At 39.2% G+C, this 15,143-nt stretch overlaps 1 protein-coding gene across 4 annotated transcripts in view; it reads left to right on the forward strand.

Annotated features, from left to right (window-relative positions):
- IL33 (interleukin 33) overlaps positions 1-15,143 on the forward strand; it is a 73,257-nt gene that overhangs the window by 46,907 nt on the left and 11,207 nt on the right. For 3 of the 4 annotated variants that reach the window (XM_066257224.1, XM_066257223.1, XM_066257225.1), the window contains exons 2-4: positions 5,030-5,137; positions 11,364-11,474; positions 12,128-12,271. In XM_066257224.1, coding sequence (XP_066113321.1) covers positions 5,053-5,137; positions 11,364-11,474; positions 12,128-12,271 — 340 coding nt within the window. In that variant the 5' untranslated portion in view covers positions 5,030-5,052. Of the gene's footprint in view, positions 1-1,791; positions 1,938-5,029; positions 5,138-11,363; positions 11,475-12,127; positions 12,272-15,143 lie in introns of those variants that run through there. The other variant, XM_066257222.1, reaches the window with a different exon arrangement.

Below are 15,143 nucleotides of genomic sequence, written 5' to 3' on the forward strand. Positions count from 1 at the left end.
AACACCTATCACAGGCAAGAGTTTTATCTCTTACATATAATCCATATAAATCATAATTTATAGAAATTGACAACAAATATGTTTTTAAGAAGATGTTCAATCTCACTAAACAAACAAAAATAGAAACCATAAGATACTGTTCAATCTTTAGAAAGACAAATGTTTTAAAGGTGATGATATTCATTGCTACTAAGGCTATAGTGTAAAAAGCGTGAACCTGGATTGTTGAAAAAGTTATAAATCAGTACACTGGAATTCAATTGGGTAATATCTATTAAAATAGAAAATGCATGTATCCTTTGATCCAGCAATTCCAGATACCAAAAAAATTACAAAGATTTATCAAGAATTAACACACACACAAACTCACACAGAGTTATCATTTGCAATGTTGGTGATATTAGAAAAAAAAGATAAAAATGGAAAAACTAGAAACAGCCAAAGTGTTAATCAATAAAAGATTAGTTGGCCCTGGCCAGTTGGCTCAGTGGTAGAGCGTCGGCCTGGCGTGCAGAAGTCCTGGGTTCAATTCCCGGCCAGGGCACACAGGAGAAGCGCCCATCTGCTTCTCCACCCCTCCCCCTCTCCTTCCTCTCTGTCTCTCTCTTCCCCTCCAGCAGCCAAGGCTCCATTGGAGCAAAGATGGCCCGGGCACTGAGGATGGCTCCTTGGCCACTGCCCCAGGTACTAGAGTGGCTCTGGTCACAACAGAGCCTCGCCCCCTGATGGGTAGAGCATCACCCCCTGGTGGGCGTGCCGGGTGGATCCTGGTCGGGTGCATGCGGGAGTCTGTCTGTCTCTCCCCGTTTCCAGCTTCAGAAAAATACAAAAAATAAAAATAAATAAATAAAAATAAAAATAAAAAATAAAAGATTAGTTATGATATACTTATATGATCAAATACTATTTATAATACTTTCTGTAAAAGAATAATTCTGACATGTCAAGTGCTCATGCAGTAGTGTTAATTGGAAAATGAGAAAAGGAAGCTTACAAAATATTTGCAGTGTGATTCTATTTTTTTTATAAAAAATAGATATGCATAGTATATCTACATTTAAAAAATGTCATCGGCCCTGGCCGGTTGGCTCAGTGGTAGAGCGTTGGCCTAGCGTGCGGAGGACCCGGGTTCGATTCCCGGCCAGGGCACACAGGAGAAGCGCCCATTTGCTTCTCCACCCCTCCGCCGCGCCTTCCTCTCTGTCTCTCTCTTCCCCTCCTGCAGCCAAGGCTCCATTGGAGCAAAGATGGCCCGGGCGCTGGGGATGGCTCTGTGGCCGCTGCCTCAGGCGCTAGAGTAGCTCTGGTCGCAACATGGCGACGCCCCGGAGGGGCAGAGCATCGCCCCCTGGTGGGCAGAGCGTGGCCCCTGGTGGGCGTGCCGGGTGGATCCCGGTCGGACGCATGCGGGAGTCTGTCTGACTGTCTCTCCCTGTTTCCAGCTTCAGAAAAATGAAAAAAAAAAAAAAAAATGTCATCAATAACATATATGCTTTCTTGTCATTTACACATTTCCTAAGTACATATATATCATTTTAATAAACAGAAAAAAACCTAAAAGTTTCCAACTTTGTAGGAAAAAAAGAAAGGCAAATACATCATCAGCTTTTATTGAGCAATAAACACTAGAGTCCATGTTTAAAGATTTGATAAAATGTAATGATTAACTGAGAATAACTCACTGAAAGTATAATTAAATAAGGTAAAGCTCTGTTTAAGATTTGGCTGTAGGAACAAGATATGTTCCTAGTTATTCTATCCTACTCAGTTGGCTCTATTTGCATTGCCTCATTCATCAAATGCTGCCACCCAATGTTGCTTAATCCAAGTGTGTGTGTATATAAGTAGAGTTGGAATATGGGTGCATCAGCTACTACCAAGTGGTAACAACAGGAAACTTCATCAGTTGAAACCAGCCTTTCATATTTATATCGTAGGTGAGTATCATAACCAGTGTGCAAGAATATTTGCCATATGTTATTGGAAAAGCAGCACAAAAGAACCAGTGATGTTTATATTGCCATATAGTCTGAAATGTTTTTATTTAAAAGTAGGAGAGAAAAGTAAACTTCAAATCTGGAGAAAGAGTGAAAAGGAGTGATCATATTTTTTAAAGTAAATGATTTGTAGGTTGTTTAAAGAGAATGCTTTGTTTTTTATTTTTAAAAAGATTTTATTTATTGATTTTAGAGAGAGAAAGAAAGGAAGAGGGGAGGAGTGGGTAGCACTTCCCATATATGCCTTGACCAGGAAAGCCCGAGGTTTTGAACCAGCTACCTCAGCACTCCAGGCCAATGCTTTATCCACTGCACCACCATAAGTCAAGCAGAAATGCTTTGTTTTTTAGAGTATGATTTGGAAATTTTTTCTTACTATGCTTTTGACTTGTAATTCAGAATTCACTTATCATGTGATTCTTAAAAAAACAGCTAACTTTTTCTGTGTCTATGACTCAATTGTAATGTGGTGTTTCAGTTTCTTATCTACTCTGCTTAATTTTGCAAGTTAATGATTTAGTGCAAAATTTCTCTAAGTGTGTTCTCTTAAACTAGTCCATGGGGGTATTAATAGAGGGTGTGGGGGAGTTTACAAGATCAAATAATTACTGAAAATAATTAAACAAAGGTGCCCATGATTCTTCAATGAAGGATTGTCAACACCTTTACTATGCTAATATAAATTCTGACTTCCCAAGAGATTGAATATAGATTGAAACATTTCCCAGATTTATTTGAAAATGTGATTTTTAAAAAAATGTCCATCAGGATAATTTTTTTTCTAGGACACAAGGATCCTTGGATTAAAAAAAAAAGTCTAGGCCCTAGCTGGTTGGCTCAGCAGTAGATGTTGGCCTGACATGTGGAAGTCCCAGGTTCGATTCCTGGCCAGGACACACAGGAGAAGTGCCCATCTGCTTCTTCCCCCTCCCCCTCTCCTTTCTCTCTATCTCTCTCTCCCCCTCTCACAGCCAAGGTTCCACTGGAGCAAAGTTGGCCTGGGTGCTAAGGATGGCTCCATGGTCTTTTCCTCAGGCACTAGAATGGCTCCTGTTGCAATGGAGCAATGCCCTAGATGGGCAGAGCATCGCCACCTGGTTGGCGATCCTAGTTGGGCACATGCGGGAGTGTCTGACCTCCCCTCCACTCTACCCCCCTCTTCTCACTTCGGAAAAGTACAAAAAATACCAAAAAAAAATCTAGCAATGCAATTTTTATGTTATCAGTAAAGTATTATCTGAATACCTACTATGTGCAGGGTACTATTTGACTTATTTTCTGTACAATTTAAAATTCAATTACCATAAGGTTACTGACCTGCATTCTTTCACATTATAACTTAAAATTAACTACCATATTCAGAAATTTATTGTTTCAAAGATATTAGTCAACCAGTTAATCATTTGAAGTTAAATTCTCAGTTCTGATTATTTTCTTCCCACATTTGGATGGGGGGGGGGGAGAAGAGACAAGGTGAGGGAGCTCTGGCATAACAGATAGATGTTAGGAGACTAGATTCTGGTCCCAGGTCGGCTTTTGTGATCCTGAGCAAGGCATTTAATCTTTCAGTCTTACTTATCCCACTCATCTATAAACTTGGGAGTTCAGTAAAATTATGTCTAAGGTTCTCTGCTTATAAGTGTTCTTGATCAGTAATGGTGAGAGAATCAGAAAAAGAATATAAGGATTGATGTGAGGCCCTCAAGCTCTGTGAAGACAATATTTGTTCCCAGAGGCAGAAGAGGGAGTCCTCAACCCCCTACCATTGAAAGATTTTGCTCATGAGACTGGCTGTAGATAGGATGGCTACATGGAATATGCCTGTTCCATCTAGACAAGAAAATTTCAGCCAATTTGGGGTCATCCAAGGACAAAAATAAAGGAGCACGAAGTTTATCTTCCAATAAGTCCTTTGATCCAAGAACTCAATGTTACTTCCTTACCCTGCTAGAAGAGCTGGGCAATAAAAAGATATAAATGGTAACCACTCCTTGGATAATTTAGATTTTACTTTGTTTAATATAGAAAAAAAGAGGCCAATGTTTTTTAAAAAATAATAAAATAAAAAAAGGCATAACAACTAGTAGAATTCAGTAGTGTTAGAGAGATTTTAAGACTAGAATAGAAGTCCTGCTTCCCGCACAAACCAAAGCATCAGCCCCTTACCTTAATAGTGAAACCAGGTTGTAGCAGACTACTGAAAGAAGATGGAGCTTTCTGCAATTTATGACAGAGAACTCCATACTCTTTCAGTAGGATAGATACTGCAACCCAGCTTGATAATCAAGGTATAACATGCATTGATGATCCTTGCCTGAATTAAGTATTAACTAGTGGACCGTAAGATGGTGATTTTTCTAACTTTATCATTCCTTCTGTAATAAATAAATTCCTCATTCATTCTTTCTTCAGACATGCTGTGGACTTGTGGGTTTCTTTTTTCATCAAATGCTTTACAGTCAATTACCATCATTATACTTTTTGATGCTTAAATTGTGCCAAATTTGACCAGCAAGAGACTCTTCATGTGTCCTTTTGATACAACCTCACTAGTATTTGAATGACACACTGTTTTCTGGCACAACAGGATATTTCATGTTCACTTCTCAGCCCATATTTAGAGTCCCAGTTTCTTTTAGTGAAATTCAAATGTAAAATCATAGGAATTTCCTCTTGTCTTCTTTTATTTAATGTTTGCATATCCTTTCCTCTACAGTGAAAATCTTATAATATTAATACATATACTTATTTGCTATATCCCATAGTATACCAAACAGTCTCAGAATTCCAATACCAATATTACCACTAACAACAAAACCACTAAGTAAAGTTTAAGATTTCTTTAGTTCTCCTTGTCCTGGGACTATATTCTAACATAGATATATATTCAGAATACTGTGTTCAGATTTTACTGAAATAATTATTTTCTCTTGGCATTTATGTTATCAATTTTATATTGAGTTAGACACCATTGTTTCTGTTTGTTTTTTTAAGTTGAGACAATTAAACTAATATATATTTTAACCCAACAGAAGCCTGAAGAATAAAGCCTGAAATGAAGTATCCAACCACCAAAATTTCCCCAGTAAAGATGAACAACTTAGCAAGAAAACCCCTGGTAAAAACTCCCAGGGTGAGAAGTAAGGACTTAAGTATTTCTGGTTGTTTTACACACTATTTTTTTTTTTATCTCTAATCAACTCCTTACTATCCAATATTCATACATATTACCTTACCAAAGTTACAAAGAATACAAGAGCTGAAATTGAAAGGCATGGCTCAAAATTATGCAATACATCAGCTTTTGGTTTTAAATAGACTGTACACCAACTTTTGCTTACTTGATATATCACAAGGTAGGAATGGGTCAGATCATTTAAACCTGCTAATAGTGACAAACATAATTAAAACCCTTCATATCGATCCCTTGTTTCCACCTGCACCTCCTACCACCAAATCCCAAAAACTTTTTCCTGGATTAATTAATGGAATTTAAACTGATCCACTTTTATTCAACAAATATTTATTAAGACCTTTGGTGTATCAATTTTGTGATATTAGCCTATAAATTCTGATAAAGGATAGAATACAAGTGAAGATATTTAAATAACCCAAGCTCCAAATAAAGCAGAATTAAGCAAATGATGTTCAAGTCTATCCAGTCACAAACTCAAAGGGTTTGGAATCAATTGAAGGGTAAAAAGAATCAGGTAGTAGCCACAGCTTTAAGATGAAAGAGCTATATACTTCTTTGATCCTTATATTATCTATTCTAGGCAATAATTATACAAATTTATACTCATGTTTTTCATACTGGAGCAGTGATATGAAACAGTTGGTGAACTAGAGTAAAAACAGAAAATGAGGAATGATGGTAGGGACTGCATAACTTTGTCCTTTGAGCTCCTCTTCATTTCCCTGAACATTTTTAAGGCCAGAAGAGAAACAGTATTAAAGTATATCATTACTGTCCTCCCTAAGGCTCTGGCCCACTCCTAGTGTTTTTTTGGTGACCAGAGAAAACATCAATTTTACTGTGATTTCTAAATGTTCAGGAAATCACAGTTAACTCAGTCTTTTTATCTGAGTCTTAGTCAAAATGCTCTGTGCAAAATGAATCAGTGTGAGTGATTCTGTATCCCCAAATTCCCTCTTTAAAAAATGTATTATCTTTGTACCTCAGGAGATTTTGGGCTCTTTAAAATACTAGAATAAGGAGGCAGGCTTGAGTTTATACCCGAGTTACTGGCATTGATGTAAAAATTTAAATGTAACTTCTCCCTTAAGGTTGCACTAGTTTATTTATAGCATTTAGAAAAACAGAGATAAAGACAACCCCCAAACCACTTATATGACTTTGGAATGCATCACATTATTTTTATTATCCCTTAGTGTAAAGCTAGTAGCCACGGCCACCATCACAGCTGCTTGGCCCATGCAGGTTCGCATTTGATTTGGACAGAAGGTAATGAAACAATGGAGCCAAGAACTGGTGGGCCATTACCTTTAATCCTAGCTTGCACTCAGAGGGCAAGTAAAAACACACACTGGGCTCCAAAACCCACTCATTCAGTGTTCACAAAGCTACTGGCTTATCCGAGTTTCCTAGAATCAAAGGTTTCTAGCTCACTAGCCTTATTCACCTCTGTTCCCCATCTCCTTCTGTCTGCACAAACTGGCTTCTCCTTTAGCATTCTGCCATCTTGGCTGCTTTTCCTGGCCTCCTCCACATGGCCTTCTCTGCTCTTCTCTCTAATGCTAATCTCAGGAACCCAGAGAGAGCAAGCTCCAGGTCTGCCCCACTTTATAATGTAGAAATGAAAACCTTTAATCTAATATATGATCAAGGAAGTCTCTGATACAAAGTCACTTATCTGAGGCATAATGGGATTCCTCATGAGAGTGCACCACCCTACATCAGAAAGGGTGGGAAAGGCTTAGTTTTAAAACTAAGCATTAGGCTTTAAGAATCCTGCCTGCTTATAGCCTGTCCCCCCACATCCAATGCAAACTATAAGCAAGCAAACATATATATCATTATTTACAAACTTATTTGACCAACACTTAGTAAATCTTCCTTTTTAATAATGTTGGCTCAGTTTAATACTAAAATTGGCATTATTAAACACTCCTGACCAAAAACAGATAGCTGTGAAGGGTGTGAAAGTATGAACCACTTCTCAAAACTCAAGGTACAAGAAATGTCACATATTTTTCTAGCAAGAAAACAAGAAAACTCATTTAAATTCTTTTTTCTCTTTTGGGCTAGGAAGATCTGAGAAAGTCCATACCTCACAAAGCCATGAAACTCATTATACTAGGGGTCAGGAAACTTTTTGGTTGAGAGAGCCATGAACGCCACATATTTTAAAATGTAATTCCATGAGAGCCATACAACAACCCGTGTACGTTATGCATTATTATTATTATTATTATTTGTATTTTTCTGAAGCTGGAAACAAGGAGAGACAGTCAGACAGACTCCCGCATGCACCTGACTGGGATCCTCCCGGCACGCCCACCAGGGGCGATGCTCTGCCCACCAGGGAGTGATGCTCTGCCCCTCCGGGGCGTCGCTCTGTTGCGACCAGAGCCACTCTAGCGCCTGGGGCACAGGCCAAGGAGCCATCCCCAGTGCCTGGGCCATCTTTGCTCCAATGGAGCCTTGGCTGCGGGAGGGGAAGAGAGAGACAGAGAGGAAGGAGAGGGGGAGGGGTGGAGAAGCAGATGGGCGCTTCTCCTGTGTGCCCTGGCCAGGAATCGAACCCGGGACTTCTGCACGCCAGGCCAATGCTCTACCACTGAGCCAACCGGCCAGGACCCATTATGCATTATTTAATAAAAATTTGGTGTTGTCCCGGAGGACAGCTGTGATTGGCTCCAGCCACCTGCTACCATGAACATGAGTGGTAGGAAATGAATGGATTGTTATACATGAGAATGTTTTATATTTTTAATGTTATTATTATTTTTATTAAAGATTTGTCTGTAAGCTAGATGCAGCCATCAAAAGAGCCACATCTGGCTCGCGAGCCATAGGTTCCCGACCCCTGCATTATACAATCACTATAGGTATCCATATAGTCAGGTCCCCTATAAGTTCTGGTCACTGCCAAGCCATTCATTTTTAGTGCCAACAGGGTACAGGAGGACTTCATGAGCCCCTCCCAAAATTCATTCCCTTCCAAGTTTCCAGGAAGCTACTCCCCAGGGTCAATTCATTCTTCTCTGCTACTTCCTCTCCCCCATATTCATCAATTCTTTGATAGTCCAGCTTTCTCATGGGAGCCTTGAGACAGATCCATCAAGCAGAAGTATTTTATTTTTATTTTTTGGCTTAAACATTGCTATTGATGTTTTTTTAATTGAGGAAACAATTTAAAATTGGGGGGAATTACAAGATATTTTCATTTTAGAGAAGTCATATTGGCAATGGTGTAAAGAGGGAGCAAAAGGAGAAACTAAAACTGGTCAGAAGTCTCCTACTTTCATTGGGGGTGGATAATGAGGGCCTGACCTAAGATAACAGAAAGGAAAGGAAGAACTGAATTTCACATACATTCAGAAGGTGAAATCATGAAGATTTCATGACAGGTTGAATAAATTTAGGGATAGAGAAAGAGGGAAAATTGATTTAAGAATTGAACAGACAATGGTAGATAGTGGTACTGTTTTTCAAAATAGGGGTAGGAAATGAGTTCTTTTTTTTCTGCCTTATAATGAGTCTGTTTGAATTTAGAGGAAGTATATGTAATCCAGGCAGAGATCTCCAGAATTCAGGAGGTGCTACACAGAAGGAGAGATAGAGATGCTTTAACATAGCTGAAGTCAAAATGCCCAGGAGAGAAAGTACAACAGATATAATTAATTTAACAGATACAAAGCTCAGGAGAGAGAGACTAAATGATAGAGTGAATGTTTGAGGAGTTATTAGCATATAAAAAATGACTGAAATTATTGGAGCAAGCAAGATTGCTCAGAAAGAAGGTCTAGAGTGAGAGGAAAAAGCAAAGGAGAAAATCTTGAGTAACATCAACATTTTAGAAGGAGGCAGAGGAAGAACTAACTGAGAGATGGAGATGGACCAACCAGAGAGAAAAAAGGAGGACCTAAGGAGACTGGTGACATAACAATAAGGGAAGAAGGGTTCAAAGAAGGATGTGGTTCCCAAAGTCAAATGTCACAGATAGGTAAAAGGTAGTACACAGCGAGAAGACACATTGCAAACTCAGTATTTGGGGAAGAAATGAAAGATAAAGTGATACACTTCTATAGTAAACTGTTAGCCATAGTTGGCCCTCCAAGTGGCAAAACTATAGGCCCCTTCTCATTTACTTACCACTTACCAGAAATGCCTGAGAAATTCCATCATTCTGTGATGAAATTAGTTTGAGAAAATAGTTATTTCCGTTAAAGCCATAGTAAGACACTACCCTTAGTAATGAAGACTTAGGAAGTGGCCATAGCCCTTATATAAGCTTGACCTGGCCCTTTAACCTGAGCGGGGCAGTCCCATGGCCATGTTAGCTTAGTGCTTTTCACCTGAGAACACAACCCTCATGCCACTTTTCCAGCTTCCCTGAATACCAAAGTATACCTTCTTTCAAATACTCCCGATGGAAAGTATCTTTAATACTTCAACTTTAATCACCCCAATCAATTATAGCTAGTATTTGTCCCTTTAGATACTAGCCTATAAATCCACAGTACTTCCTCAGTATCATGACACTCACTTCTAACTGCACGAGACGCATATCCTGTCCCCACAGTGTCCTCTCTGAATATTAGACATGCTTCTCATGTCCCTGTGGGATGTCATGTCCTTATAGGATACTGATAAGCATATAAGGAAATGAGCATGCTTTCAGTATCATCTTATGCCTTTTAGCTCTGAAGAGAGAATGTGATATTACAACAACAAAAAGTTAAATTAATTGTCAAAAAACCAGTTCAATGCTAGCTCTGGCACAGCTTTGTAAATTACCTTTGTAACTCTAAAAACACTATATAAATGTGAAATACCATAGCTGATATTTTTGAATTGTGAAGCAATGTTAGGGAGTTCCAGGGTGGATGTAAGTGTAAATTAAGTGCTCTTGCCGTGTCCAGCTGAAGATACTTAAAGGTAGATTCCCATCTAAATTGAAGACAAGACATAGATGATTAAAAATAGTAGCTTACAAATGTTTATTCCACTTGCCTTTGAAAAGCATACTAGGAAGGCATATCATCTAGAGAATAAAAATAAATCATATAATGTATCCTAAAGTCACAAATAATTATTTTCATTTTCTGAATTATCGTGAATAATTGAAATTTGGCTCTATTGTACAAATTGCTTGATAATTAATTTACTATAATGTTGAAAGTTGAGATCCTATGACTCAAGTGTTATAACTTTCTTTTCTATTTGACTCTGAAAGTCTTTATGATTTTCAAGTAATAAATCTGATTTTTTATTTTAGACTTTACTTTTTCTTTGGCTAATAAAATTAAATTCTAATAAAATTAGAATTACTGAATAATCAACTCTTTTTACTTCAACTGATTTGAGTTTGCATTTTGTTAGTCCCTAAAATTGCATTGTGGTATTTTCTTAGATGGAGGTAGATGGAAAGAGTAGCTTTGATTATAGACACACTTGAGTCACAACTTCTCACCAGTCCTGTAACCTTGAAAAAGTGTTGTGACTGCCAGATCCTCATCTGTAAAGTAAGGAGGATAATACCTTTCTTGCTATGCTACTGCGAAGGATTGAATGACATAGTATGTGAAATTATTAGTGCAGTGGTTGGTCCACTGTAGACACTTAGTAAATGACAGCTATTTTAAAAATCAATAACCTTTATAAGCTATATTCATGCCTCTAAAATTATTAAAAGTGTATTCTAGATAAGTAGGAAACATTATAGACTTCATATGACCTCTCAGTTCCCCCTCAGTTAGTCAAGGATTGATGATGAGCCACACTCCTTTGTATGAATTCTGAATAACAAATTTTTATCTAAAGACCCAAAGTCTTTCATAACTCACCTGAACTCACTTGACAGTTATAGCTTGATCTAAACCACCACAGTAATTTATTCCACTTGATAACAAATATCCTATGTTTCACTACAACAGTTTTGATTTTTGAATTTGAAGTACTGCCCTAGTCCCTGCTGGGAGTGTTATATATGCCGTCTATGTTTTACATGACAATTCTAAAATCTAAAAGTCCAGAATCTTGGAACACAACTGGCTCCAAGATTTTTGATAAAATACTGTGGGTCTTCAGTTGCTTTCTTGGTCTGCTACACTCAGGGTTTGTAAAAAGATAAAAATGGATGGAATGAAACAGAATCACAATTTTCTTTATTTGTTTAGAATCCCAACAGAAGGCCGAAGAAGTTTGCCAGTTGAATATTACACAGCTACGCTCTGGCCTTATCATAGATAAGAAAAGGAAAGAAACCACCCAAAGTCCACTAAAAACAGGTAAAAGGGAAACTACATTTCCTGGTAATTCTTTCAACACAGTGATGACCAACTATTTGCTTTCAATTACATCTAGGTATATAATAATTTTCCCTCACCCAAATTTTCCCTCTGGAAAAGAGTTTAAGATGATAAACTATTTTTTACCCATTAAAAAAAAAAGCATATAAAGAGTTTTAAATATAATGAGATAAATGGTTATGTTATAGTGTTAAGTGAAAGCAGAATATAAAATATGTATATATACAGGCATACCTCAAAGATATCGCAAGTTTGGTTCCGAGACCACCAAAAAAAGTGAATAGCACAATCAAGTGAGTCTTAATCTTTTGCTGGTAGAGCATCTTGCCTTCAATTTGTAAGAAATACACATCTATAAAACACAATAAAACAAAGTGCAATAAAATGAGATATGTCTATATTTAAGATATCTTTAAGTATTTTTTTTTAAAGGAAGTAAACTAAAATGTTAACAGTGGTTGCCTTTGGATGTTGAGACAAGAGTGATTAGTTTTCTTCCACCTGGAGCCAGTCACCACTGTCAGCAAGCAACCTTGACTGGGACTCTTTAACATGGAGGTAGAGGGTGGGGAGGGGGGGCTGGGAAGAATGGGGACTGATAGTCCATTTCTAACCCCAACCCTGTCCTGCAGTTGGAAATAACAGAGAGTCACTTCTGCTACTTAGTGGCTATGGGCAGCACCAGGACCGTCTTGAATCTACAAAGCACTTCGTCTCTCATACTGAAGTTCAAGTCCAGAAATGCATTTTAACAACTGATAGTTCAAGTATCCAAGGTGTGAATGGTTATAGGGGTGGTATAAGGGTGGTGTAGGGCAGTGGTCCCCAACCTTTTTTGGGCAACGGACCGGTTTAATGTCAGAAAATATTTTCACGGACAGGCCTTTAGGGTGGGACGTATAAATGTATCACGTGACTGAGACAAGTGTCAAGAGTGAGCCTTAGACGGATGTTACAAAGGGAATCTGGTTATTTTTTAAAAATAAAACATCGTTCAGACTTAAATATAAATAAAACGGAAAAAATGTAAGTTATTTATTCTTTCTCTGTGGACCGGTACCAAATGGCCCAGGGACTGGTACCAGTCCGCGGCCCAGGGGTTGGGGACCACTGGTGTATGGGTAAGGGGGAGGGAAGTGAGACAAAGGACCTTGGCAACTGTTGCTCTAGGAAGCAGCTCCAAGTCTATGTTTTTGTGTCTCTTAGAAACTTCTGTCCATTCGCTTCTGATGTGCCCACTAGTGGTATCTAAAATAGGTGCAAGATAGCTGCTTAATGCTTGCTATGGATTGGAATCCCATATACATTATTCCTGGGGAAAATACATTATCCTTTGTGGAAAAAACCCAACACATTATCCATTGGTGGGATTCAAATGATTTAACAACCAGTCCTCTGCCCTAATGACCATTTTAAGTATAAAAAATTGATATACCGAAAGGCAGTTTATCATTTCATGCATTTAATACTTAAATAAAAATGTAAAAAAGAGGTATATAAAACTAGATCATGTTATAAAAGTTTTAAAATATTAATGAAAAAATATTAAATAATGCCTGACAAAAAACAATAAAATTGTTATTTAAGATATTTCATATTGCTTCTTGATTGGTGTCCTTACTTGCAACTTTTTTCACCCGTGGACAGAATGAGCATTACTATGGGCGCTTAGAATACGCTGTTGCGCAGATGAACATTAAAAAAGAGTAAGGAATATAACTTTGTGATTTCCATATTGGGCAGCTGCCCAGGTGCTCACTGTAGAGAGAACCCTGATTACAAGTGCCATTTTAACAACTGGTTTGCTGAACTCAACAAAAATTAGGTATCAGTTCTGCCAAAAGTGGTGCAAACCAGCTGAATCCCACCACTGACATTATCCCCTCAAATTTCAACATTTTGACAATGAAAGAAAGTGAGGAGCCATTATTTTTTAAGTATAATTTTCACTCAAACATTTTTTTTTTTTGTATTTTTCTGAAGCTGGAAATGGGGAGAGACAGTCAGACAGACTCCCGCATGTGCCCGACCGGGATCCACCCGGCACGCCCACCAGGGGCAATGCTCTGCCCACCAGGGGGCGATGCTCTGCCCCTCCTGGGCATCGCTCTGCCATGACCAGAGCCACTCCAGCACCTGGGGCAGAGGCCAAGGAGCCATCCCCAGCGCCCGGGCCATCTTTGCTCCAATGGAGCCTCGGCTGCGGGAGGGGAAGAGAGAGACAGAGAGGAAGGAGGGGGTGGGGGGTGGAGAAGCAAATGGGCGCCTCTCCCATGCGCCCTGGCCAGGAATCGAACCCAGGTCCCCCGCACGCCAGGCCGACGCTCTACCGCTGAGCCAACCGGCCAGGGCCTCACTCAAACATTTGAAATAGTTGTTAATGTTGGAATCCACGGGAGTCCGAAAGACCAGAGTAACAGGCTTTATTGAAAGGAAGAAAGGAACCCTGCCGGGCACTTCTCCTGGGGGAGAAGAGCACCGGTTACAGACTAGGGGCCAGTTATATAGTGTTTGGGAGAGCCTGAGGGGATACTGAGGCAAAAGTCCTGGTATGTCCGGAATGCTCCTCCTTGGGGGGCTTCGAGCATATGGGTGTTGAACCAAAAGTCCTGGTATGTCCGGAGCCCCTCCTTGGGGCGGGTTGGCAACTTTTTGGAATTCCTTTGTCTCAGGGGCGATAGTCCAGTAAGGGCGAGGTCTGACAGATAAGCGGAACATCAAGAGGGCAGTTTGGAGTTCACGTATCTATCATTTCTCAACTCTGTGGTTACATATAAAAGAAAGGCAGTTATTAATTTTATAATATATGGTGCGGGGTGATGAGGAGAAAGAGAAGAAAAAATTGCAAAATTATTGCTTCTTCTGGAGAGAACTCAAGAAGGGAACCTTGCCAAGCCAAGTCCCTCATCCAGTTAAGGAGGTCATCAATTTCCAAGCTGTGAGGTCTGAACCAGGTGATGTCTCTGAAAACCTGAGTGAGGAAGTAAAAAAATTTTGCGAGGTAATAATTGTTAGTTGCTTGCTGCTAGTGCCAAGTGAACAGAGTGACATGGTGATGCATGGTCTCCTGGATAAGCCTCATGAGACGTGCTGGTCTGGTTCCTCTCAAATGAGAGGACATGTGGAGATTTTAAGATACAGGAAACTTGTTGGTGTAAGTTTTTAGAAGGACTGAATATGTGTGGTAAAGAGGAAGAGGGTTTGGAGAACATTCAGGAGGGAACTTCTCGGGCTGAGGGATGGCTTCTTCCTGCTGTCATCCCTACCTATTTGACATTTCCCTCATGAAGTTCTCCTTGGGGTACTGGGGAATAGGAGTGTAGGAACATTTGATTGTAGGTAATCCTAGAGATTTCTCTCATCCCGGCCTGTAGGAACTTAATAAAGAAAGAGGCAGGTATTTGGAGATTAGCAATGCAGAGATAAGGAGGGTTATATAGGGGTGTGTGTGTGTGAAAGTTCTTCCATGGTAAAGTTAGAAATATTCTTTCCTGGCAGCCCTGGAGAGAGCAGTTAGCTTGAGTTAAAAGAAATGTTTCATGTCCGTTTGTAGGCTCCAAGAAGACTCAGTGATCTTGTCCTTTTACTATGTGAAGGGAAAAAGACTGAGAAGCGTTAATAGGTGTTGCTATTTATTCTCCTAGTTCT

This window comes from Saccopteryx bilineata, chromosome 2 (genome assembly GCF_036850765.1).
Source record: "Saccopteryx bilineata isolate mSacBil1 chromosome 2, mSacBil1_pri_phased_curated, whole genome shotgun sequence".
Lineage (NCBI taxonomy): Eukaryota > Metazoa > Chordata > Mammalia > Chiroptera > Emballonuridae > Saccopteryx > Saccopteryx bilineata.